Raw genomic sequence first — 27,961 nt, forward strand, 5'->3', positions numbered from 1 at the left:
CTGCGGTTTGAAGACCTCGGTGAGGATGTTAGGCCTCACGGCCGCGACGGGGAGCTCAAGGTTTAAGGCCTTGGCAGCCCTCATCAGCACCACAGAATAGGCAGCTCCCTCCACCGATGCCACGGAAGGAGGAGAGATCAAACCAGGGTTAGGAGAGTCGTCCAAACCACTGGCATCCCCCAAGTCACCTGTCCAGTCCGGGTCATACTGGCACTCGCGAGCCAGAGGGTCCTCGGACCCCTCCCAACCTTCACCGTACTCCTCATCCTCTCCGTATTCGGAGTCAATGATGAAGACCGGCTCCTCGGGGTCCATGGGCCCCATCGGCGCCGGGACCGGCGTCGAGCGACACCCGTCCGGCGCCGCGTCCGGCGTCTGAGAAGGTAAGGGGACGGCGCCGCCCGGAGCCGGCGTCGGAACCCCACCGCCGGCCGGAACCGGCAGCGGAGAACCGGCGCCGCGCGGGGGCGGCGTCGGGGGTAACCCCGATGGCAACGGCGCCGGGGAGGCCGGAAGACCAGCCGGCGCCGATCCCGAAGGCCCCTGCGGCGCCGGGGTCGGAGCCGTCGGCGGCGCCGGGGCCGAAGCACCCGACGGCGCCGAGGCAGGGACACCCGAACCGCCAGGGCCCCCAGACGGTAGCACTGGGCCCGAAGGCGCCGTAGGCCCCGTCGGAGAAGCGAGCGCCCTCATGGCCATGAGGAACGCCTCGATCTCCTCAGGCGTCGCGCCATGCCCAGGGACCGGAGGGTATGAGGCAGGCCGCGCCGGCGACTCTCGCGGAGCCGCGGGGTTGGGGTCACCCGAGCCCCCGGCCGCATCGCGCGAGCGTCGGGGGGGGAGTCGGGGGTACGATGACAACGCCCCGACTTCTTGTGCTTCCTACCTGACGAGCCTGACGAGTGGTGTCGACTTCCGGAGCGCCCGGCGCGGCTCCGCGACCGCTCCCTCGAACGCTCTCTCGACCTCCGGCCGGACCGGGACCGCTCCCGGTCCCGACGTGGGGCCGACACACGGAGCTCCAGTAGCTTGCGGGACCGCTCCCGCCTAGCCTTGTTGGTAAGGGCCCGGCAGTCGACGCAGGAGTCCACGTCGTGGTCGGGGCCCAGACACCGGAGACAGAGGCGGTGATGGTCTGTGACCGACATCGTGCGCTCACAGTCATCGCAATTCTTAAACCCAGGCATCCTATCAGGCACAATAGAGAAAAAACAATCGAAAAACTTGGTCAAAGACCGGAGTACTGCTCTTCAGATCTGCGTCCACTGGCGCGGAAAAAAGAAGAACTGACGTCAGCGCGCGGAGGCGGCGTCTATGTACTCCAGCGACGTCATCACGGCGCACGACGCCGACGACGGACGCGGAGCCGCAGGGGACGCCTGCAGACGACGCCTACCGACGCGCAGGGGTACTGCTACGCAAAAGTTTCCGGATCCAGACTGACGCCTGGGGATATTCTAAGGTAAGGAATCTAACACTAACGTGTTTCTTTCAGATAACAAAAAATATATTGATGGTGCTAAAAGCCATATTAGTGAACCATGAAGAATTCCACCACAAGTACCCAAAAATATTAAAAAGACTGCAAACCACGGCTTAAGGTCATGTGCGGATTAAGTTATTGTAATCCTGTGCCACATGAATGAAAATGCTACTTACCAGTATTGCAAATGCTACTTACCAGTATGCATCTGTTCTTGGCATGTAGGGCTGCTGACATTCATATCTGTGCATAGATCGCCGCCTAGTGTTGGGTCCGGATGATTGCACATTGTTGTCCTGGAAGAGTCTTGAAAGTATCACGAGATAGGTGGCTCCTCCCCTAGACTACAGTGCGCATGGGCATCCACTCCATCCCCAGATTGCTTTTAGCCATTGTGGCCGAGATGGAGTGAACTATGTGAGTGATGACCATGCTATGAGCATATACCTGAATTCTGCAGCTGCTACAGGCGCCGGGGAGGAGGGCGGGCGATATGAATGTCAGCAGCCCTACATGCCAAGAACAGATGCATACTGGTAAGTAGCATTTGCAGTTCGAGGCATGTGGGCTGCTGAATTCATATCTGTGCATAGAATACATAGCAGTCCCCATCTTATCGGCGGCCGCCCGTGCCAGCTGCAGCAGTTTGGAAAAGTGTCTTGAGAACAGCCTGACCCACAGCTGCCTGCTGTGTAGAGTGCACGTCTACACAGTAATGTTTAGTAAAAGTATGTGTGGTAGACCATGTGGCTGCTCTACATATATCCTCTAAGGGAATGTTCCCAAGGAAAGCCATAGAGGCCCCCAACTTTCTGGTGGAGTGGGCTCTTGGTGGAATTGTAAGAGTGCGTTTAGCCTTAGCGTAACAGATCTGAATACATTTCACAATCCACCTAGCAATACCAGCCTTGGAAATAGCGTTACCCTTGTGGTGTGATGCAAAGGCAATGAAAAGCTGCTTAGTCTTTCTGAAATCCTTGGTCCTGTCAATGTAATACATTAGGGCCCTTTTAACATCAAGGGTGTGGAGCATCCGCTCCGCCAGCGACTCAGGATTTTGAAAGAACACCGGCAACTCGATTGTTTGGTTCATGTGGAATTGAGACACAACCTTGGGTAGAAATTTAGGGTTAGTGCGGAGCACCACCCTGTTAGCATGGACTTGGAAAAAAGGCTCTTGGATGGTGAGGGCCTGCAACTCGCTAACCCTCCGTAGCGATGTAATTGCTACTAAGAAAGCCACTTTCCAAGTCAGAAACTGAAGCTCACAAGAGTGCAGTGGCTCGAAAGGAGGACCCATCAGCCTTGTAAGAACCACATTGAGGTTCCATTCTGGAGCTGGTGGTGTCCGTGGTGGAATGACCCTTTTGAGTCCTTCCAGAAATGCCTTGATAGCAGGCACCTTGAAATCTGCCTGACCAGTTCATCCATATCGCATTGCCCTGCGATTGCGGGTGTGGGAACCTGGCGGCGAAGCTTTGGCATTTTGCGTTCTCCTTTGTGGCGAACAGGTCTATCTCTGGATGACCCCACCTTAGGAAGTACGGTTGGAGTACTGATGGATGTATCTCCCACTCGTGCATTTGGTGGCTGTGCCTGCTGAGCAGGTCCGCCATTTGATTGTCCTTGCCTGGGAGATGTTCTGCCATTAGGAAAATGTTCCTTTGAATGGCCCACTTCCACATGCTCTGAGCCAGATGAGACAGCTGCGGAGAGTGTGTGCCCCCCTGTTTCTGAATGTAGTACATGGCCGTCATGTTATCCGCCCGGATCAACACGACCTTGTTGCACAGATGTACTTTGAATGCTTTTAAAGCCATGAAGATTGCCATCAGTTCCAAGACATTGATGTGCATCTTCCTTTGCTGTAGAGTCCATAGTCTCTGCACTGTGTAGTGGAGTACATGAGCTCCCCATCCCTGGAGAGAGGCGTCCGTTGTCAGGATGATCTGTGGCACAGGCTCTTGGAACGGTCGGCCCTTGCAAAGGTTTTGTGGATTCCACCAATGCAGAGAGTTGTACGCCCGACCGCTCACCAGCACTAGGTCTGTTAGTTGCCCGTGAGCCTGAGTCCACTGACGTGCTAGGCACTCCTGAAGCGGACGCATATGTAACCTCGCGTGCGGGACAATGGAGATGCAGGAGGCCATCATGCCTATCAACTGCATGAACACCTTCGCTGGAAGCGAGTGCTGAGGTCTGAATCGTTGGATCAGCGTCTGAATACTGGCGACCCTCACTGAATTGGGCTGCGCAGTGGCCGCCAGAGTGTTTATTGTCGCGCCCAGATACTGCCGTATGTGGGCGGGCTGGAGATGGGATTTCGGGTAATTCAGTGAGAATCCCAGATCGTGTAGGAGATGAATGGTGCGGTACACGTGGTCGGCGCACTGTTGTTCCGACTTTGCCTGAATGAGCCAGTCGTCCAGATAGGGGTAGACGTGGATGTTTTGACGTCTTAGATGCGCCGCCACGGTCGCCAGGCACTTGGTAAAGACCCTGGGCGCCGTGGTGACACCAAAAGGCAGAACCCTGAACTGGTAGTGCTGGTCTTGAATGGTGAACCTTAGGTACTTCCTGTGTGAGGGATGCAGGGGAATATGAAAGTATGCATCCTTGAGTTCCAGTGTAGCCAGGAAGTCCCCCTGCCGAAGCAGAGGGAGAACCTGCTGCAAGGTGAGCATATGGAAATGTTCTGAAAGAATGTACCAGTTGAGGGGCCTGAGGTCCAAGATGGGCCTGAGGGATCCATCCTTCTTGGGGATCAGAAAGTACAGAGAGTACACCCCTGTTCCCCTTTCCTGCAGTGGAACGAGCTCTATTGCCCCTTTTTGCAGCATGACTTGGACTTCTTGCTGCAACAAGTGCAAGTGCTCGCCGGACATAAGACGGTTTCTTGGAGATATGTTTGGAGGAGTGGAAGTGAGTTCCAGACAGTAACCGTACTGGATAAGAGATTTGACCCACCTGTCCGTGGTGATGGATTTCCACGCGGGCAGGAACTGCTGGAGTCTCCCCCCGACCGGTGTTGAGTGGTCGGGGGGCAGCGACAAGGCGTCACTGTTTGTTGGCGGTGGAGGACCTGGAGTTGTTATTTCCACGTCCTCTGCCTTTGATGTTGTTGCCCCTGTAACCACCTCTACCCTTGTTGGTGTATGAGGATTGGGTGTTGTTCTTATAGTATTGCGTGGATTGCGATGCCTGACCCCTTGAGGTGCCTCTCTTATTGGAGCGGCGAAAGGAACCACTCCGAAACTGCTGGGACTGTAGGGCACCCATAGACTTAGCAGTGTCAGTGTCTTTTTTCATCTTTTCTAGGGTTGCATCCACTTCTGGTCCGAACAGGTGGTCTGGATTAACTGTTTGGTTTAGGATTGTAGTCTGTATGTCTGGTTTAAAGCCTGATATTCTAAGCCATGCATGCCTCCGCAGTAGCACGCTAGTGTTTATAGCCCTGGAGGCGGTATCAGCCACGTCCAGTGCGCACTTAATGGAAGCATTGGTGATAAGCTTCCCCCCCTGAATTAACATCTCAGCTACCTCCTTGTACTGATCAGGTAAGTGCTGTAGAAGTGTTTCTAGGGTGTCATAGTGTGCCCTATCGTAGCGTGCAAGTAGGGCTTGCGTGTTTGAAATGCGCCAAATATTAGCTGCCTGCGCAGCAATACGCTTCCCTGAGGCTTCAAAGACCTTCGATTCTTTGTCTGGGGGAGGAGCATCACCCGTTGTCTGTGAATTTGCCCGTTTACGTGCGTTGAAGACAACCAAAGAGTCCAGTGGCAACTGTCCCTTGATGTACGTCGGGTCAGTGGGCGCTGCTTTATATTTTTTGTCAATACGTGGATTGATGACTCTTGCCCGGGTGAAAAGGTAAGTTTGCCTTCAAGGGACTTTATTTAATCTGTATTTTATCTAGTTAGGATTGTTTGGAAAAGGACCAGTCAATTGTCCTTGAAGTGAATAAATCAACAATTTACTTAAAAAACATTGCTTCAACATATAACATAAACATATAGACTAAGACACAAGGTGTATACGAAAAAATATATTTTTATCAAGTGGTTCATTCAAAGAAAATCAACTTCATATACAGATCAGTAAACAAATAGAGATTAGGACTGTGGGTACACACATAAGTAAATTACTAGGTGACACAACAGAACCTAAAAAAGCACCTATCCCAAATCACATTGAGTAAAACAAAGAAAGGGATAAGGTGTATAGTCGACGTTTCGGTTTCTTAGGCGTTAATTTGCTGAAACCATCCTCAGGACTGCTATTAATTGTGGTCTGTATAGAAATATTGTTATCTGTTCATAGAGTATCGTTATTGCATCTCATGGATAAATGTGGATCGAGGTATCTTTAAAATCAGACTATTAGTTGTGAGTCAATGGGCTTCACGTGATAGTTCAAACTTTGGTTGAGAACAAATATTCCTCATGGAGCTCTAATATTGTCGGAAGACAAAGCATCCGGTGTGTATGTAATGAAATCTTGTCAATCACCGGTAACAACAATAGAGCAAATCAATGCGTATCGGAGTAAGTAATAAGTCGAGCAGTTTTTGATCCTGCACCGCCTAGTATTCGCACAGAATGTAGTTGAAGAGCGTCTCGTCAGTACGAAGCTTCGAACATGCTCAATGTACCGCAATTGTAAGGACTTCAGCACCCTTGTAAGTCCCTGGTAAATGGTGCATATGGTACCCAGGGCATGAGTACTAAAGAGGGTCTCTATGGGCTGCAGTATGAATTATGCCACCCAAAGGGACCCACACAGACTGTCCTCCTGAAAAAATCTCATTGCGCACTCCGTGTGCAATGCCCAGGTACACTGCATGTCTTACATAACTTCCCCCTACAGCAGGCCTTCGAGCCCTACGCCAGGGTACATCACATTACATGCGAGGGCACTTCTGCCCGAGCAGATATACCCCTGTTATGTCTAGTTTTATTACCAAGACATTGCAAGTGATTAGGAAGCCATCTTAAGCATATGTACTGGCCACTGTTCATTATGAATTACCCAGCTACATAATGACTTCACTAAATATAATGGTGTTCGGTATCAAACACCTTGTCTCAATAAATCTATACTGATGCCGGTATCAGATTTATTGGGACATGCATCTAATGGGTGTAGGAAGGTACCTCCCGACTATGGTTGCCCCCAACTTTTTGCCCTGTGTTTTAGCTGGTTTTTGACATAGTCGACCTGGGACCCTGCCAATCAGGACCCCAGGCCTACTGCTCTCTCTGTAAAATGGATTCCATGTACCCTAGGTACATTTCCAATTGGTACTGGGCCACCTTATCAGACCCTGTAACTCAGGGCATAGGTGTACCCAGGGCTGCCAGGGGCTGCAGCATGTATTATGCCACCCCTGGCTGGCCTCCTAAATTTGACACAACTGGCTGCATGACAGCTGGGGCAAAGTCGTGTAATCACCCTTTGCTGTAGGTGTTGTATACCTATACCTAACCCTAAAATGGACACACAGATTCCTATCAGTCACTCCTATGGCAGGCCTTGACAATCCTGAAGGCAGAGTGCTTGGAATCGTGTGAGATGGTGCTCTGGCATGAGCTGAGCCTGTCTGCAGCTTGCGGAACCAAGTCCTAATAGCTGTTCCATGATATCGCATACCATATACTCTTAAGTGCATTATAATCCTCGCGGTTAAATGCTAACTTTGGTATTGCTTTATCAAAACATGTCGAGTAAGGTGTCATACGAATTGGAATACTAACCCCTCGCCAATTCTGGCGACGGGGTTAGCATTCCACCCTTCTAGAGGGACACGACATGTATGTAACTGTGAACCCCGGTTAAAGTTAACTGAAGCCTCAGCTCCACAAAATGGATGCTGCCACCACAGACACGAGTCTGACCTCCTGCTGCTGGGAGTCCTTCCAGCGAGGGAGGCCTGGACAAAGGGTTTCCTGTCCGGGGCGGTGCTAGCACCGTCCCAGACATGGTTTTGTGTATCCTGGGTAGGCAGGGCTTTTCAGGAAGGTGACTGCTGAGTGGCACCCCGGTGCTCACTACGCATAGGCCGGTCAGAACCAGTTCCAGGGGCACACCAGCCCCTGGCCTGGGGAAAGTCCGGCATGGCAGAGGGGTGTAACCACCCCCCTCCTAGTCCCACCCATAGGCAGGACCTAGTCACCGGGTCAGCCCCCTTTTTTAGTATAAAGATGGGAGCGGGCCCCCTGTTCAAATTAGATCATCTTTGGAATCAAGACACGACTTTCTGCGAAAGGACTTCAAGATTTCCTTCTTCAAGATTCTCCCTTGTGGCTAAGGAGTAGTCACCCTGCATCAAGCGGGCACCATCCTAAGAACACTGCGGTCTGCTGCAAGTCTTTCATCACGAATCCGACGACCCAGCTCGACGAGACCCGGCTTCCCTGGCACCTCTGACCTCTACTCACCTCTACAGCAAAGCTGAGAACCGTGAGTGCGACGAGACCTCGAGGGACCGACGATCGCCAAGACTGCACGACTTCTTTGTAACAAGCCCACCGAGTCTTCCACTGGTGAGTGCTTTGGGGTCCGAGAAGCCCCAACCCTGAGCAGCTCCAGCACCGAAGATCAGCCCTCCAGCATCTCCACGATCTGCGTGGGGCCCTTCTGCTTTTGTGTGCTCACCGCGCTGTGTGGCTACTAGCCGGCTGGCTTGTGGCCTTCTTCACGACGCCCGACGACATCACTGCTGCTGGTCTGGTTGCTCCAGACTGGCCCTTGCTTCCTTCTTCAAGAGAGGCACCCCGGACCCTCCTGGTCCACTCCAGACGCCATTTTAAGTCCACCGCGTGGGCTTGAATTTGCCAAGGCTTTGTTGCCCAATCCTGGGTCCAGCAACGCCGACAGCTTCATCCATCGTGGGACAGATCGCTCCTCCATCCTGGTCGCCGACAACGCCTCCTGGTCCGTGAGATCTGCGGTCACAGCGTCACCCACTCACCTTGTCGAGGTGGCTACCATCCGGTGCCCACTGACTACTGGCTAGTAGTCTCGAACTTGGTCCCCTCTGCTTTCAGGTGTCATCTTCCATCGATCCAGGCTTGGATCCACCGAACTTTCTTCACTGGTCGCCTGCCAGCAACTTCTTTCTTCCAGGCTCCTGGTCCGTCTACGAGGATTCCCGACGTCTCTCGAGTCCTATGCAGCTGCAGCCCCTGGGCTAGGTAACTTCAGCATTTCGGTGGGCCAGCATAGCATCACTATCCAAGGGTCAGAATCCACTTTCGTTATTCTCCTACCAGGTCGGGTTCGCCCGAGAACACTAACTTTGCAATTCCTAGCTACCATAGACTTTGTCCCGCATCACGCGTGAGAGTGCACACTCTGCACTCGAGTCCCCTGGGTCTCCTAGAAGTAATCTAACGATTCTGTAGTCAAGTCCTAGCGATTCCAAAGGCTATTAGTACTGTACTTACCTGCTAGTAATTTCGCATTCCACTTTCTGACTATATGGTTTTCCGTGCCCCTCGGGCATTTGTATATACTGTGCTAACTTAAGTATTTTTGTAAGAGTTCTGGTTTGTGCTTAGTACCCTGTCCTCATAAAGAGTACAGGGCTGTTGTGATTCTTAATAAATAACTGTTTATTTTCATAACACTTGTGTGGTGTCCTTTCACTGGGTATTCAAGGGGTATATGTGTGGTAAACAGCTGGCTTAACACGCCCTCTCGAGTCTTTAGCCTTAGACTGCTCGTATCCATGCTACTAGGATAGCTGGTCTATAAGGTTGACTTACAACCAATCAGCAATAAGGGTTGCTGGACTGATACATAGTGTTCACTAGAATAGTGAGCACTGCATATCAGGCCACCTTCTCACAGTTCGCATGAGTGTAGTGGTTCAAAGGGTGGTCCCATAAGTCTGGTTAAAACGATGTTTAGATTCCAGACTGGTGAAGGTGGGTGTTTTGGTGGGATTATTCGTTTGAGTCCTTCCATAAATGCTTTAATTGCTGGCACTTTAAATAGTGGTGTTTTGGAGATATGCTGCTAACGCAGCTAGATGTATCCTGATGGATGAGTAGGCTAAATTGCAACGTTGTAGGTGCAAGAGATCGCAAATGATGTTCTGTGTAGAAGCATCTAATGGGATTATGTTGTTACTGCAGTAAATGACGAAGCGTTTCCACTTCGCTGCATAACATGCCCTGGTAGTGGGTCTTCTTGCCTCTTTGATAATATTCATGCAGTCTAGGGGCAAGTTTAGGTATCCAAACTCTGGGATTTCAGGAGCCAGATCAGTAGGTTCAGCTGTTGCGGATCTGGATGTTGGATTTTGCCATGGTTCTGAGTTAGAAGACTGGGTGTGAGTCACAGTCTTTGATGAAGCACTAATGACAGTTCTAGGAACGTTGCGTACCATGGTTGCCTCGCCCATGTGGGAGCAACTAGGATTAGCGTTAGTGAATGTTGGCGCATTTTGCATGCCACTAGCGGTATTAATGGAGCTGGGGGAAAGGGTTCGCAAATTTGCCTGACCAGTTCCTCCATATCGCATTGCCCTGCGACTGCAGATGTCGGGCCAGTCTGGAGCAACCAGACCAGCGGTGTTGTAGTTGTGGAGCGTCGTCAAGAGGGCCACAAGCCAGCAGGCAAGTAGCCGGACAACGCGGTGAGCAGCAAAGAGCAGAAGGGCCCCACGCAGATCTGGTGGATGCTGGGGGGCTGGACTTCGGTGCTGGAGCTGCTCAGGGTTAGGGCTTCTCGAGCCTCAAAGCACTCCCTCGAGGATCCCTCGGCGGTCGTGCTGGATAAGCATCGTGCAGTTCTGAAGATGGCCGTTCCCTCGAGGTCTCGTCACACCCACGGATCTCAGCTGGGCTGATGATGTAGGTAGAGGTCAGAGGTGCCAGGAAAGCCGGGTCTCGTCGTGCTGGTCGGTCGGATTCCCGAGGAAGGACGTGCAGCAAACCGCAGTGTTCTTAGATGGTGCCTGCGGGTGCAGGGTGACTACTCCTTAGTCACAAGGGAGAAATCTTGAGAAGAAGTCTTTATTTATTTATTTATTTATTTCTGGTATTTGTAGAGCGCAGCATTCATCCCAAGGGATATCAAGGCGCTAAAAGAGAAGGGACAGCTGAGGTTTATGCGGGAGGGGTTAATTTTTGGGGAAGAGGTGTGTTTTGAGTTTTTGCCGGAATGAAAGAAGGTTTACAGTATGTCTCAGATCCATCGGTAATTCATTCCATCGTTTGGCCGCCAGGTGAGAGAAGGCTCGTCCTCCTGTCCTTGTTTTATAGATACGCTTAGGTTTTGCTAGGGCTGAATTAGTGGATCTTAAGTTCCTGTTTGGAATATAAAATTCAATTTTCCCTTGCAGGATTGTAGGGCCTGTTTTGTGGAGGGCTTTGTGCGCATGACAAAGTAGTTTGAATGTGGCACGCTGGCGCATCGGCAGCCAATGGAGTGGTTTTAGACATGCTGATGCCGAGTCTCGTTTGCCTTTGTTGCATACCAGTTTGGCAGCCTGGTTTTGCAGGACCTGTAGGCGGGAGAACAGCTGCTCGTTCATTCCTTCGAATAGAGCATTGCCATAATCCAGGCGGCTGACTAGGAGGGCCTGGGTAATCGTACGACGACAGTCGAGTGGGATCCAGGTGAAGATCTTAGCGAGGGGTTTCGGGAGCAAATCCCTTACCCCAAAGTGTGCGCACATGATCTTTCATAGATAGTGCGTCATCCATCATAATGCCTAGGTTTCTGGCGTATTGTTTCGGGGTGGGGGCTGTTCCCAGTGACGGTGGCCACCATGAGTCGTTCCACGATAGTTTGGCTCCTCCGAACAATAGAATTTCGGATTTTCCGGCATTGAGCTTAAGGCAGTGGTTACGCATCCAATCCGCCATTTCGGAGAGGCAGCTGTGGAGTTTATTTTTAGTTGTTTCTAATCTTTCCGATCTTTCGTCCATGGTCACCATCAGCTGCGTGTCGTCGGCATATGAGCAGATGCCGATGCCCCACTTTCTTCCGATGTCGGCCAGAGATGATACGTAGGCATTAAAGAGAGTGGGGCTTAGGGAAGCCCCTTGTGGGACTCCACAGCCAATGGGACGGGGTTCTGAATGGAATTGGCCCATGTGCACTGCTTGGGTGCGGTTGCTCAGGAAGGATTCAATCCATTGCAACGCTGTGTCTTGTATTCCTTTGCTCCGGAGAATGTTCAGTAGGCATTTGTGCGACACCGTGTCGAACGCTGCCGACAGGTCTAACAGTATCAGTCTTGAGTTCCTTTCGTAGAAAGTTTAAGGATTCAAAGATGATCTAATTTGGAAGGGGGCTGTGAGAAGGTGGCCTGATATGCAGTGCTCACTATTCTAGTGAACACTATGTATCAGTCCAGCAACCCTTATTGATGATTGGTTGTAAGTCAACCTTATAGACCAGCTATCCTAGTAGCGTGGATACGAGCAGTCTAAGGCTAAAGACTCGAGAGGGCGCGTTAAGCCGGCTGTTTACCACACATATACCCCTTGAATACCAAGTGAAAGGACACCACACAAGTGTTATGAAAATAAACAGTTATTTATTTAAAGATCACAACAGCCCTGTACTCTTTATGAGGACAGGGTACTAAGCACAAACCAAAACTCTTACAAAAATACTTAAGTTAGCACAGTATATACAAATGCCCGAGGGGCACGGAAAACCATATACTCTGAAAGTGGAATGCGAAATTCCTAGCAGGTAAGTACAGTACTAATAGCTTTTGGAATCGCTAGGACTTGACTAGGGAATCGTTAGATTACTTCTAGGAGGCCTAGGGGACTCGGGTGCAGTGTGTGCACTCTCACGCGAGATGCGGGACAAAAGTCTATGGTAGCTAGGAAATAGAAAGTTAGTGTTCTCGGGCGAACCCGACCTGGTAGGGAGAAAACGAAAGTAGATTCTGACCCTTGGATAGTGAGGCTATGCTGGGGCACCGAAATGCCGAAGTTACCTAGCCCAGGGGCTGCAGCTGCATAGGTCTGAAAAGACGTCGGGAATCCTCGTAGACGGACCAGGAGCCGGAAGAAAAGATGCTGGCCGGTGACCAGTGAAGAAAGTTCAGTCGGATCCAAGCCTGGATCTTGAAGATAGATGACACCTGAAAGCAGAGGGGACCAAGTTCGAGACTACTAGCCAGTAGTCAGTGGGCACCAGGAGGGCACCGGATGGTAGCCACCTCGACTAGGTGAGTGGGTGACGCTTGACTCGAAGATCTCACGGACCAGGAGGCGTTGTCGGCGACCAGGATGGAGGATCGAGCTGTCCCACGAAGATAGAAGCTGTCGGCGTCGCTGGACCCAGGATTGGGCAACAAAGCCTTGGCAAATTCAAGCCCACGCGGTGGACCTAAAATGGCGTCTGGAGTGGACCAGGAGGGTCCGGGGTGCCTCTCTTGAAGAAGGAAGCAAGGGCCAGCCTGGAGCAACCAGACCAGCAGAAGAGTTGTCGTCGGGCGTCGTTCAGAAGGCCACAAGCCAGCCGGCTAGTAGCCAAACAACGCGGTGCACAGCAAACAGCAGAAGGGCCCCACGCCGATCGTGGAGATGCAGGGAGGCTGATCTTGGGTGCTGGAGCTGCGCAGGGTTGGGGCTTCTCGGGCCCCAAAGCACTCACCAGTGGAAGACTCGGTGGGCTTGCAATAAAGATGTCGTGCAGTCTTGGCGATCGTCGGTCCCTTGAGGTCTCGTCGCACTCACGGTTCTCAGCTTGGCTGTAGAGGTGAGTAGAGGTCAGAGGTGCCAGGGAAGCCGGGTCTCGTCGAGCTGGGTCGTCGGATTCGTGATGAAGGACTTGCAGCAGACCGCAGTGTTCTTTAGGATGGTGCCTGCGGATGCAGGGTGACTACTCCTTAGCCACAAGGGAGAATCTTGAAGAAGAAATCGTGAAGTCCTTTCGAAGAAAGTGGTATCTTGATTCCAAAGATGATCTAATTTTAACAGGGGGCCCGCTCCCATCTTTATACTAAAAAAGGGGGCTGACCCGGTGACTAGGTCCTGCCTATGGGTGGGACTAGGTGGGGGGTGGTTACACCCCTCAGCCATGCCGGACTTCCCCAGGCCAGGGGCTGGTGTGCCCCTGGAACTGGTTCAGACCGGCCTATGCGTAGTGAGCACCGGGGTGCCACTCAGCAGTCACCTTCCTGTAAAGCCCTGCCTACCCAGGATACACAAAACCATGTCTGGGACGGTGCTAGCACCGCCCCTGACAGGAAACCCTTTGTCCAGGCTCCCCTTGCTGGAAGGACTCCCAGCTGCAGGGGGTCAGACTCGTGTCTGTGGTGGCAGCATCCATTTTGTGGAGCTGAGGCTTCAGTTAACTTTAACCGGGGTTCACAGTTACATACATGTCGTGTCCCTCTAGAAGGGTGGAATGCTAACCCCGTCGCCAGAATTGGCGAGGGGTTAGTATTCCAATTCGTATGACACCTTACTCGACATGTTTTGATAAAGCAATACCAAAGATAGCATTTAACCGCGAGGATTATAATGCACTTAAGAGTATATGGTATGCGATATCATGGAACAGCTATTAGGACTTGATTCCGCAAGCTGCAGACAGGCTCAGCTCATGCCAGAGCACCATCTCACACGATTCCAAGCACTCTGCCTTCAGGATTGTCAAGGCCTGCCATAGGAGTGACTGATAGGAATCTGTGTGTCCATTTTAGGGTTAGGTATAGGTATACTACACCTACAGCAAAGGGTGATTACACGACTTTGCCCCAGCTGTCATGCAGCCAGTTGTGTCAAATTTAGGAGGCCAGCCAGGGGTGGCACAATACGTGCTGCAGCCCCTGGCAGCCCTGGGTACACCTATGCCCTGAGTTACAGGGTCTGATAAGGTGGCCCAGTACCAATTGGTAGATGCACCTAGGGTACATGAGGTAATTTTAGAAAGAGAACAGCCAGGCTGTGGGTCTGATTGGCAGGCCCACAGCCAGAGAAAGTCGTAAACCAGTGAAACAAAAGCAAAAAAATCTGGGTGATCATAGGATTGCAGACCCTACTCTCCTACAGGGGCCCGCTCCTATCTTTATACTAGGATAAGGGGCTGGCACGCGACTAGGTCCTGTCCATGGGTGGGACCAGGAAGGGGGGTGGTTACACCCCTCTCCCATGCCGGACTTTCCCCAGCTCAGGGGCTGGTGTGCCCCTGGAACTGGTTCTAGCCGGCAGATGCATAGTGAGCACCGGGGTGCCACTTGCAGTCACCTTCCTCTAAAGCCCTGCCTACCCAGGATACACAAAACCCTGTCTGGGATGGTGCTAGCACCGCCCCTGACAGGAAACCCTTTGTCCAAGCCTCCCTCGCTGGAAGGACTCCCAGCAGCAGGAGGTCAGACTTCTGTCTGTGGTGGCAGCATCCATTTTGTGATGCTGAGACTCGAGTTAACTTTAACCGGGGTTCACAGTTACATACATGTCGTGTCCCTCTAGAAGGGTGGAATGCTAACCCCGTCGCCAGAATTGGCGAGGGGTTAGTATTCCAATTCGTATGACACCTTACTCGACATGTTTTGATAAAGCGATACCAGAGTTGGCATATAACCACAAGGATTATAATGCACTTAAGAGTATATGGTATGCGTTATCATGGAACAGCTATTAGGACTTGGTTCCGCAAGCTGCAAACGGGCTCAACTCATGCCAGAGCACCATCTCACACGATTCCAAGCACTCTGCCTTCAGGATTGTCAAGGCCTGCCATAGGAGTGACTGATAGGAATACGGGTGTTTATTTTAGGGTTAGATATAGGTATACTATGTGAGAAGGTGGCCTGATATGCAGTGGTCACTATTCTAGTGAACACTATGTATCAGTCCAGCAACCCTTATTGATGATTGGTTGTAAGTCAACCTTATAGACCAGCTATCCTAGTAGCGTGGATACGAGCAGTCTAAGGCTAAAGACTCGAGAGGGCGTGTTAAGCCAGCTGTTATACCACATATACCCCTTGAACACCAAGTGAAAGGACACCACACAAGTGTTATGAAAATAAACAGTTATTTATTAAGAATCACAACAGCCCTGTACTCTTTATGAGAACAGGGTACTAAGCACAAACCAAAACTCTTACAAAAATACTTAAGTTAGCACAGTATATACAAATGCCCGAGGGGCACGGAAAACCATATACTTGAAAAGTGGAATGCGAAATTACTAGCAGGTAAGTACAGTACTAATAGGCTTTGGAATCGCTAGGACTTGACTATAGAATCGTTAGATTACTTCTAGGAGACCCAGGGGACTCGGGTGCAGTGTGTGCACTCTCACGCGAGATGCGGGACAAAGTCTATGGTAGCTAGAAATTGCAAAGTTAGTGTTCTCGGGCGAACCCGACCTGGTAGGGAGAAAACGAAAGTAGATTCTGACCCTTGGATAGTGAGGCTATGCTGGGGCACCGAAATGCCGAAGTTACCTAGCCCAGGGGCTGCAGCTGCATAGGACTCAAAAGACGTCGGGAATCCTCATTGACGGACCAGGAGCCTGGAAGAAAGAAGTTGCTGGCAGGCGACCAGTGAAGAAAGTTCGGTGGATCCAAGCCTGGATCGATGGAAGATGACACCTGAAAGCAGAGGGGACCAAGTTCGAGACTACTAGCCAGTAGTCAGTGGGCACCAGGAGGGCACCGGATGGTAGCCACCTCGACAAGGCGTGTGGGTGACGCTGGGCTCGGAGATCTCACGGACCAGGAGGCGTTGTCGGCGACCAGGAAGGAGGATCGAGCTGTCCCACGAAGATAGAAGCTGTCGGCGTCGCTGGACCCAGGATTGGGCAACGAAGCCTTGGCAAATTCAAGCCCACGCGGTGGACCTAAAATGGCGTCTGGAGTAGACCAGGAGGGTCCGGGGTGCCTCTCTTCAAGAAGGAAGCAAGGGCCAGTCTGGAGCAACCAGACCAGCAGCAGTGATGTCGTCGGGCGTCGTTCAGAAGGCCACAAGCCAGCCGGCTAGTAGCCAAACAACGCGGTGCACAGCAAACAGCAGAAGGGCCCCACGCAGATCGTGGAGATGCAGGGAGGCTGACCTTGGGTGCTGGAGCTGCGCAGGGTTGGGGCTTCTCGGACCCCAAAGCACTCACCCGTGGAGGACACGGTGGGCTTGTTGTAAAGATGTCGTGCAGTCTTGGCGATCGTCGGTCCCTCGAGGTCTTGTCGCACTCACGGTTCTCAGCTTGGCTGTAGAGGTGAGTAGAGGTCAGAGGTGCCAGGGAAGCCGGGTCTCGTCGAGCTGGGTCGTCGGATTCGTGATGAAGGACTTGCAGCAGACCGCAGTGTTCTTTAGGATGGTGCCCGCTTGATGCAGGGTGACTACTCCTTAGCCACAAGGGAGAATCTTGATGAAGAAATCTTGAAGTCCTTTCGCAGAAAGTCGTGTCTTGATTCCAAAGATGATCTAATTTGAACAGGGGGCCCGCTCCCATTTTTATACTAAAAAAGGGGGCTGACCCGGTGACTAGGTCCTGCCTATGGGTGGGACTAGGAGGGGGGTGGTTACACCCCTCTGCCATGCCGGACTTCCCCAGGCCAGGGGCTGGTGTGCCCCTGGAACTGGTTCAGACCGGCCTATGCGTAGTGAGCACCGGGGTGCCACTCAGCCGTCACCTTCCTGTAAAGCCCTGCCTACCCAGGATACACAAAACCATGTCTGGGATGGTGCTAGCACCGCCCCGGACAGGACAGGAAACCCTTTGTCCAGGCCTCCCTCGCTGGAAGGACTCCCAGCAGCAGGAGGCCAGACTCGTGTCTGTGGTGGCAGCATCCATTTTGTGGAGCTGAGGCTTCAGTTAACTTTAACCGGGGTTCACAGTTACATACATGTCGTGTCCCTCTAGAAGGGTGGAATGCTAACCCCGTCGCCAGAATTGGCGAGGGGTTAGTATTCCAATTCGTATGACACCTTACTCGACATGTTTTGATAAAGCAATACCAAAGTTAGCATTTAACCGCGAGGATTATAATGCACTTAAGAGTATATGGTATGCGATATCATGGAACAGCTATTAGGACTTGATTCCGCAAGCTGCAGACAGGCTCAGCTCATGCCAGAGCACCATCTCACACGATTCCAAGCACTCTGCCTTCAGGATTGTCAAGGCCTGCCATAGGAGTGACTGATAGGAATCTGTGTCCATTTTAGGGTTAGGTATAGGTATACTACACCTACAGCAAAGGGTGATTACACGACTTTGCCCCAGCTGTCATGCAGCCAGTTGTGTCAAATTTAGGAGGCCAGCCAGGGGTGGCATAATACATGCTGCAGCCCCTGGCAGCCCTGGGTACACCCATGCCCTGAGTTACAGGGTCTGATAGGGTGGCCCAGTACCAATTGGAAATGTACCTAGGGTACATGGAATCCATTTTAAAGAGAGAGCAGTAGGCCTGGGGTCCTGATTGGCAGGGTCCCAGGTCGACTATGTCAAAAACCAGCTAAAACACAGGGCAAAAAGTTGGGGGCAACCATAGTCAGGAGGTACCTTCCTACATACTATATCTAAAGCAAGGGGTGATTACACCACCTTGCCCCAGCTGTCGTGCAGCCAGTTGTGTCAGATTTAGATGGCCAGCCAGGGGTGGCATAATACATGCTGCAGCCCCTGGTAGGCCCTGGGTACACCTATGCCTTTCCTCTGTATCCACCCCTGTTCGTGTTTTTATTGTATGTGGATTGCGTATTGGCTTTGTAAGTGGAGGATTGCTGCAGTGTTACTTCGTGCTCCTCCTCTATAAGTGGAGCGACGAAAGGAGTCTGTGTTGTTGGGACTGAAGAGCTCCCATGGATTTTGCTGTTTCAGTGTCCCTTTTCATCTTGTCCAGAATGGAGTCAATTGCTGGACCAAACAAGAAATCTGGATTTATGAGCTGGTTACGAATTGTGGCCTGTACTACATTCCTAAATCCAGATATGCGAAGCCATGCAAGCCTCTGGAGCAGTACGCTTGTGTTGATAGATCTGGCAGCTGTATCTGCCGCATCTAGAGCACACTTAATGGAGGCATTTGTGATGAGCTTTCCCTCCTGTATAAGTTCATCTGCCTGCTTTTTGTAAGTGTCAGGTAAGTGTTGGAGAAGTACCTCTAAACTATCATAGTGCGCCCTGTCATATCTGGCCAGCAAGGCCAGATTATTTGCTATTCTCCATGAGTTTGCTGCTTGAGCTGCTACTCTTTTGCCTGATGCTTCCAAAATTTTAGACTCCTTGTCAGGAGGAGCCTCTCCAGTAGTTTGTGAATTAGCACGCTTTCGTGCGTTGGATACTACCAATGAGTCTAAAGGCAGTTGTCCCCTGATGAATGTAGGGTCTACTGGTGCAGCCTTATACTTCTCTATTCTAGGGTTGATGACAGGTGCCCTAGCAGTGTCTTTGAAGATGTCATTTGCGTGCTTTAGGACGCCTTTTAACATGGGGAGTGTTTTGACACTTCTTTCAGATGTTGCCAGCGTATCAAATAGGAAGTCTTCCTCTATAGCATTAGAATGCAGGGCTACTTTATGGTAGCTTGCTGCTCTATCTAGTAAAGAGTTAAAAGCCACTGTGTCTTCTGTGGGTGATGGTTTAGCTGGGTATACCATAGGGTCTGTAATTGGTAGAGCCCCCCTCAGTGTCCGGCTCACCTCCCCCGCCCCATGGCTGTGAATTGGGGTCTCTATATGGGTTTTGTGGATAACCAAACCCCACATCTGCATCATGATCTTCATCTAGGATGTGGTCTGATCTTGCAGGTGAGTATGAGGCATATGGAGTAGTAGGCATAGTTGGAGAGATAGGTTGGAAAAGAATAGGAGAGGTTGCACAGTCTCTTTTTGAGTGGAATTTTTGAAAAGTCTTCAGTAGGCACTGGTCTTTTCTTTTTTGTATAAACAGTCACTTTTCCAGTTTTTGGGTAAATATATTGTTTTGACTGATCTGTGGAGGGGTCTGGATGGATGATTTCCTCTTCCACAGTCTGTTTTGGGGCCGTATTCTTTTGTTTGACCTTCTTCTGTTCAATGCCTTTAATTGGGTCGACCGTTTTTGGTGCCTGGATTGGTTTTTGAGGCTTTTTGACAGGTGTTGTCGGTCCGATGTCTTTTAAAGGTTTTACCACTTTTTTCAGACTGAGCGGTTTCGTCTGTTCGGTAACTTCTTTAGGTGGTAGAGGTGTCTTCGGAGCCTGCGGCTTTGGTTCGACGCCCCTCTTTGGATTGATGGGCTTCAGCTCGACCGGTTTGGTCTGATCTGCCTTAGGTTTCGCTTTCGGTTAGACAACCGCCATGGGCGTAGCCCTTTTGTGTTAGTCGACAGGCTTCCTTCCTTTTTCGACAGTCAAACTCGATTTGCTCTATTCGACGTCCTTTGGCTTCAAAGGTTTATTTGGGTCTGTGCCCTTTGGTTTAACCACCTTCGGCTCTACGATGTTCGGTCCGAAGTCTGTCAATGAGTTTCGGTTTCGATGGAACCGGCTTTGGATTACGTGTCTCAGAAGGCTCTTTTTGTATGTTCTTAGCCAGGCGGTATGGCAGGGCTAGAGAACCAGTATTTCGATCTTGGCTAAGGCCTGTTGGTGATGCCTCGACCGGAGTCTCTGATATTGGTGTAGTGTCTGTATGGGGCGGAGTACTCACGTTTTGCCCCTCGTTGTCATCAGAGTCGTCTTCGACAGCTACGATATCTTGATCGTATTCCTCAACATAGACGATTTGTTCTTAGTCGATATAGTATTCGGAGTCGTGCTCAGAGTATTGATATTCCTCTTGATCAGAGTCTTCGGCGTCGACTAGTTCTTCATCTTCGAAGATATTCTCAGGCTCTGGTGCAGACTTCTGCATTTCTTGCCTTGCTGCCCGCCGATTCCGGATCGTCTTTTTGGACCGGAACTGGGCTCAAGCTAGGCAATTATCTTCATTATATTCAGGAGATAAACATTTGTTGCACACAGGATGTTTATCTGTGTGCGGGAACTTACGAGTTGCACTTCGGGCAGTATTTGAATGGACTTCGTTCAATCGACCGTAGGTCCACGTGGCGTCGAGAAGGCCTAGCGGCCCGATTCGACAACCGGAGTGCAAGCAAATGTTGAAAAAGTTTATCGGTACCGATCGAGAACAATACCGACGAGTCCGAAGGCCTTTTGGCCTTTTAGAAAAGTTTCTATCGATTCCGAACTGAGAGTGTTGGAAAGTACATCCGAACCCAATGGCGGAAAAAAACAATCTGAGGATGCCCATGCGCACTGTAGTCCAAAGAAGGAGCTACCTATCTTGTAATACTTCGAAGACTCTTCCAGGACAACAAGGTGCAATCATCCGGACCCAACACTAGGCGGCAATCTATGCACAGATATGAATTCAGCAGCCCACATGCCTCGAACATGCTACTTCCCAGTATGCATCTGTTCTTGGCGTGTAGTTGCAGATTCGTATAGCCCCACCCGCCTCCCCGGATAACTATCTGTTCCAGTACTATCTTACTTCGATACAGAACACATGGACATCTCTTTTTACTGCTTACTACTCAATCGTAACTCTTCATGGCAAAACAATCGAAGGATGGAGTCAATGCCCATGCGCACTATCATAGGGAGGCATCCCCTACCTCATGACTACAAATACGTCTACTAGGACAAAAACAAGTGCAAATATCAGAGCCCAACACCAGATGGCGATCTACGCAAAAGTATACAATCTGCAGCTTATATGCCTCGAACAGCGTGATTTAAGAATGGGACACAAAAAGTGCAGCAACGAGCTTTACAACCTCTCTCAAACCCTGGAATGAAACTCCTTTAAAAAATATATATGCAAATAGATTACATCCAGGCCGTTATCCAATGCTTTAAACAAGCTACATGAGATGGTTCTGGAAGCTTACCTGGTTCTGAAGGCTTAGCTCCGCTGCCTCCACTGCTTCCTTTACCCCAGCTCATCAATCGACCACCTGGTGCAAGCAGCTGACTATTGTAGTCGATGGCCCCAGGCTGCATAAAGAGATATTTTCAATGGTACAAGTATTCAGATAAAAGATAGAATTTAAGTTTCTGAACTGCAGATTGAAGTGCAATGTAAAAAGAAAGGAAAATGCTACTTACCAGTATGCATCTGTTCTTGGCATGTAGAGCTGCAGAGTTGCACACTGCATAGATCGCCACCTAGTGTTGGGCCCGGATGTTTGCAGTTTGTTTTGTCCGGAAAAGTTCTTTGGAAGTCACAAAATAGGTGACTCCTCCTTAGGACCACATTGCGCACGGGCATCGGCTCCATCCCCAGATTGTTTTTCGCCATTAGGGAAATGATGGAGCTTTGCAAGAAAAGGAAGGATGCCCATGTAATTTGTATCTAATTAAGATAATATTGGAACAGACAAGGGTAGCCGGGGAGGCGGGTGGGCGTATGCAACTCTGCAGCTCTACATGCCAAGAACAGATGCATACTGGTAAGTAGCGTTTTCCGTTCAAGGCATATGAGCTGCTGATTGCACACTGAATAGATGATATAGCAGTACCCACTCTTAGCCGCGACCACCCCTATCTGTTGCAGTAGTTTGGAATTATGTTTTGAGAACAGCATGGCCCACATTCACTTGTTTTGTTTGCACATCTACACAATAGTGTTTTGTGAATGTGTGCAGTGTAGCCCATGTAGCTGCTCTGCAGAGGTCGTCTAGGGGAATGTTCCCTAAAAATGGCATTGAAGCCCCTATTTTTCTTGTAGAGTAGGCTTTAGGAGGAACAGATAACGTACGTTTAGCTTTGTCGTAACAAATCTGTATGCTTTTGACAATCCATCTAGCTATCCCAGATTTTGAAATGGGATTACCTTTGTGTGGTGGTGAGAAAGACACAAAAGTTGTTTTGTCTTACGAAAAGGTTGAGTTCTTTCTATGTAGAATAGCAATGCTCTTTTGACATTTAATGTGTGAAGAACTCTTTCTGCTACTGACAGTGGTTGCAAGAAGAAAACGGGCAGTTCCCCAAATTGGTTAAGCTGGAATGGAGAAATTACTTTGGGCAGGAATTTTAGATTAGTACGTAGAACTACCTTATTTTGATGCATTTGCAAGAAGGGTTCTTGGATGATTAGTGCTTGTAGTTCACCAACTCTCACCAGAGAAGTAATATCTACTAGGAAAGCAACTTTCCAGGTTAAAAATTGTAATTCACATCTGCGTAAAGGTTCAAAGGGAGGTCCCATTAACCGTGTGAGAACAACGTTTAACTTCCACACAAGCGAAGGTGGTACTCTGGGAGGGATTATTCTTTTAAGGCCTTCCATAAAGCTTTAATGGCAGGCACTCTGAACAGAGATATATGTTGTCTGTTTTGCAGATATGCTGCTATTGCATCAAGATGTAGTCTAATAGAAGAATAGGCTAAGTTAAATCTTTGGAGAGGCAGTAAGTATCCTATAATGTGTTGAATAGACACATTTAAGGGATCAATACTGTTGTTGTGACAATAGATCACAAATCGTTTCCACTTGGCCGCGTAACATGCCCTAGTGGTTGGACGACTAGCTTCTTTAATGACATTCATGCAGTCTGGAGGAAGGTTCAGATATCCAAATTCTAGGACCTCAGGAGCCAGATCGCAAGGTTGAGCTGAGCTGGGTCCCGGTATCTGATCTATCCACGTTCTGTGTTAAGAGGTGTGGAGACAGGTGCAGTTTTTGGTGTGATACTACAGACAGTTGTAGCAGTGTGGCGTACCACGGTTGTCTGCCCCAGGTTGGAGCAACTAGGATGAGGGTGAGAGAATGCAGCTGTAGTTTGCGTACAACTAGTGGCATAAGTGGTAGAGGTGGAAAAGTGTAAACAAATCTGTTTTACCAATTAATCCATATTGCATTGCCTTTTGACAGTGGGTGTGGATATCTGCCGGCGAAGCTTGGGCATTTTGCGTTTGTGGGTGGCAAATAAGTCTATTTGAGGTTGTCCCCACATCTGTAAGAATGGTTGAAGAACTTGCATATGAAGTTCCCACTCGTGGGTCTGTTGTGTTTGACGACTTCAGATCCGCTATAGTATTTTGTACTCCCGGAACATGCTGGGCTAGGAGGAATATGTTTTGAGGTATAGCCCACCCCCATATGTCCTGTGCTAGTTGAGAGAGTTGCAGGGAATTTGCGCCTCCCTGCTTCTGTATGTAGTACATTGCTGTCATGTGGTCTGTACGGACTAATCTAGCTTTGTTTGCTCCTTGCTTCTGGAAAGCTGTTAGTGCTAGGAATATTGCTAGTAACTCCAGATGATTGATTTGGAGTAATTTTTGTTGCGGTGTCCACCTGCCTTGCATGGTGTGTTTCAGTAGGTGGGCTCCCCAGCCGGAGAGCGATGTGTCCGCAGTCAAGATTATCTGAGGAACTGGCTCTAGGAACGGTCGTCCCTTGGAAAGGTTTTTGGTGTTCCACCACTGCAGAGCGAGGAGTCTGACCGTCTACCAAACACTAGGTCTGTTAAGTGACCTTGAGCCTGGTTCCATTGACGTGATAAGCACTCTTGGAGAGGACGCATCTGAAGTCTTGTATGGGGTACTATGAAGATACAAGAGGCCATCATCCCTATTAGTTGCATGAACACTCGTGCTGGGAGGGAGTGTTGTAGCTGAAACTTTGTTAGAAGAGTTTGCAAGCTGGCTATCCTTGCTGGAGAGGGATAAGCTAGCGCTGTTGAGGTGTTTATTGTGGCACCAAGTTACTGTTGTACTTTGGATGTCTGTAGATGAGACTTGGAGTGGTTTATTGTGAGCCCCAAGTTGTGGAGCAGTTGGATGGTGGTAGGAGTGTGTTCCACGCATTGAATGTATGAGCTGGCTTTTATGAGCCAGTCGTCGACGGTACAGGAAGACATGGATTTGTAGTCTTCGTAGATGCGCTGCCACTACTGCTAAGCACTTGGTGAATACTCTTGGTGCTGTTGTAACTCCGAATGGGAGTACTTTGAATTGATAGTGCTGCCCGTCTATAACAGATCTGAGATACTTCCTGTGAGCCTTGTGAATGGGAATGTGGAAGTATGTGTCCTTGAGATCTAGAGTAGCCAGGAAGTCGTTTTGCTGCAGGAGCAGAAGGACTTGTTGGAGTGTGACCATGTGAAAATGGTCTGACTATGTATATGTTTGTGTGACCATGTGAAAATTGACTATGTATATGTTTAGCTGTCTGAGGTCTAAAATCGGCCTTGGAGAGACGTCCTTCTTTGGAATCAGAAAATATAAAGAGTAAACCCCCTTGTTTTGTTGGTGCAGAGGAACTGGTTCTATTGCACTTTTTTCTAGCGGAGATACTACTTCTTGCTTTAACAGTGATAGATGTTCTTGTGGGGGGGGGGGGGGGCAGAGACGGGAGGTTAGTCATTGGGTAGGGGTAGAGGCAGAGCGTGAGTTTTTTTTGCCTCTGCCTTTGTTGTTGTTACCCCTGTAACCCCCTCTCTGGTAGCCCTTAGTGAATGTGGATTGACCAGGGGTTTTGTAGGAAGTGGAGGGACTTCTTGAGGAGAAGCCTCTTGTGTTGCCTCTGTAGGATTAGCACCCCGGTTTTGGAACTCCCTTCCTCTTTCTATGCGTTCTATCCCCATCTTTTCACACTTCCGCAAAGCGCTCAAAACTTTCCTGTTTGCTCTGGCCTACCCCCGCTAACCTCCTTGGCCCAGTCTGTTCTGTTCCCTAGAGCTCTCAGCGCCAGGAAGCCGTTTGGCCACCGTGCGCTCTATAAATACATTCATTCATTCATTCATTCATTCACTCTTTATGATTAGCGACAAAAGAAACGCCTGGGAGCTTTCTGCCTCAAGGCTCCCATAGATTTTGCTGTATCAGTGTCTTTTTTCATTTTCTCTGGAGACACATCAACATTTGGGCCAAATGAACAAGTTACTTACCTTCGGTAACGCTCTTTCTGGTAGAAACAATATCTGCCTGTGGATTCATCACCTTGTGAATATCCCCTTGCGTCAGCAACATTCGGAAATTCTTTTCATAGCCTCGCGCCGAAGTGGACTCTGACGTCAGAGACACGGCATCGCACGCGACTCCGCTGACGTAACCGACGTCTATAATAGGCCCACGCTGGCGTGATGACATCAATTCCGCCCTTTTTTCCTTGCCTTCGAGGCACACGGACGGACCAATAACAGCAGTTATGAACAAAGTATACACAGTACACGATAGTCAAAGTCACACACACAGTGTGAAGCTAATGAAAGCAAGCATTAGAAATAACACATTTTCATGACCACAAAATAAACACAATACGGATATACTGGTATATAAGAGTGGACAACGGGGAGGCGGGTGGGTCAGTGAGAAATCCACAGGCAGATATTGTATCTATCAGAAAAAGCGTTACCGAAGGGAAGTTACTTGTTCTTCTGATAGATACATCTGCCGTGTGGATTCCTCACCTTGTGAATAGAGTCCCACAGCAGTCCCCACTCCCGGAGGAGGTTGTCCACTCTTCTAAACCAGGAAGTCCTGGAGGACAGAGCGCGCAAAGTGACCTTCCCTCCTCACTTCGGTATCCAAGCAGTAATGCTTCGCGAAAGTGTGGAGGGAGGTCCAAGTTGCGGCCCTGCAAATATCCTCCACAGGAACACCTCTAGCCAAAGCGGAGGATGAAGATTTAGCTCTTGTTGAATGAGCCCTTATACCCTCTGGAGGTTCCTTACCGGCCAAAGAGTAGCAGATCTTAATACAGAGGACGATCCATCTTTACAAAGTTCTTATGGACCGCTCTTCCTCTCTTGCAGCCAGCAAACCCAATGAAGAGCTGGTCATCCAAACGACAGTCTTTAGTTCTGTCCAGGTAAAAAGACACCGCCCTCTTGGGGTCCATACGGTGTAATCTCTCCTCCTCCTTGGAAGGGTGTGGGGGAGGATAAAAGGTAGGGAGGGTAATGGATTGACCAAGGTGGAAATGAGTCACCACCTTAGGGAGAAAAGCAGCCCTTGTCCTAAGAACCATTCGTTCAGCATGAATGGTCAAGAAAGGGGGCTTGGAACTAAGAGCTTGAAGCTCACTTACCCTCCTTGCTGAGGTTATTGCAACGAGGAAGACTGTCCTAAGAGTCAAAAGCCTCATAAGACATTTGTGAAGAGGCAGCACCCATTAAAAAGGTCCAGACTAGATTTAAGTCCCACTGAGGAGGGAACATATTCGTGAGGCCCTTCAAAAACCTTAAAACAGGAGACTTAAAAAGAGATGGTTGGTCAGGCAAACCGAGAAATGCCGGCAGTGCAGAAAGATAGCCCTTAACTGTGGAAACAGCAAGCCCTTGCCGCGCCAGAGAAAGCGTGAACTGGAGAACATCAGACAAATGATCTCTCAAAGGGTCAATAGATTATCCCCCACACCAAGTGACAAATTTCGACCATCTGTATGAATAAATGGTCTTAGTGGAGTCACGCCTGGCCGATAAAATGACATCCACCACATTGTGTGGGAGTGAAAAGGAATTCAGGTTGCCCCGTTCAATCTCCAGGCATGAAGGTGTAATGTCCGGAGGTGGGGGTGTAGAACCTGCCCCTCCATCTGAGAGAGGAGGTCTGCCCTGAGAGGGAGACGGAGTGGCGGGTGAGAGGAGAGGTGGAGAAGATCTGTGTACCACACCCTTCTTGGCCAGTCCGGGGCGACCAAAATGACTTGGGCCCGGTCTTGGCGAATCTTCCTCAGAACCCGAGGAATCAAAGGTATGGGGGGAAATGCGTAAAGGAGTTGCCTTCCCCAACTCAACTGAAACGCGTCCCCCAAGGCCCCTTGCATCGGATACTGGAGACTGCAGAATGACGGGCAGTGAGCATTCTCGTGAGTGGCAAACAGGTCTAGCCGAGGAGTTCCCCACATTTGAAAGATGTCGTGAACTACCTCCGGATGGAGCCTCCACTTGTGGTCGGCCGAAAACTGCTGACAGTGTCCGCACGAACGTACCGAACTCGGCCAGATTTGCCATCAGACAAATCTGATGGTCCTGAACCCAGGACCAGAGACACAGAGCCTGTGAGAAGGTGGCCTGATATGCAGTGCTCACTATTCTAGTGAACACTATGTATCAGTCCAGCAACCCTTATTGATGATTGGTTGTAAGTCAACCTTATAGACCAGCTATCCTAGTAGCGTGGATACGAGCAGTCTAAGGCTAAAGACTCGAGAGGGCGTGTTAAGCCAGCTGTTTACCACACATATACCCCTTGAATACCAAGTGAAAGGACACCACACAAGTGTTATGAAAATAAACAGTTATTTATTTAAAGATCACAACAGCCCTGTACTCTTTATGAGGACAGGGTACTAAGCACAAACCAAAACTCTTACAAAAATACTTAAGTTAGCACAGTATATACAAATGCCCGAGGGACACGGAAAACCATATACTCTGAAAGTGGAATGCGAAATTCCTAGCAGGTAAGTACAGTACTAATAGCTTTTGGAATCGCTAGGACTTGACTAGGGAATCGTTAGATTACGTCTAGGAGGCCTAGGGGACTCGGGTGCAG

General features: G+C 49.9%; 1 protein-coding gene across 3 annotated transcripts in view; it reads right to left on the reverse strand.

Annotated features, from left to right (window-relative positions):
- EIF4G1 (eukaryotic translation initiation factor 4 gamma 1) overlaps positions 1 to 27,961 on the reverse strand; it is a 1,004,595-nt gene that overhangs the window by 240,910 nt on the left and 735,724 nt on the right. For all 3 annotated transcript variants that reach the window (XM_086944451.1, XM_086944450.1, XM_086944449.1), the window contains one exon: positions 21,349 to 21,454. In XM_086944451.1, the coding sequence (XP_086800577.1) occupies positions 21,349 to 21,454 (106 nt within the window). The remainder of the gene's footprint in view (positions 1 to 21,348; positions 21,455 to 27,961) is intronic.

Source organism: Lissotriton vulgaris, chromosome 11, assembly GCF_964263255.1.
Source record: "Lissotriton vulgaris chromosome 11, aLisVul1.2, whole genome shotgun sequence".
Lineage (NCBI taxonomy): Eukaryota > Metazoa > Chordata > Amphibia > Caudata > Salamandridae > Lissotriton > Lissotriton vulgaris.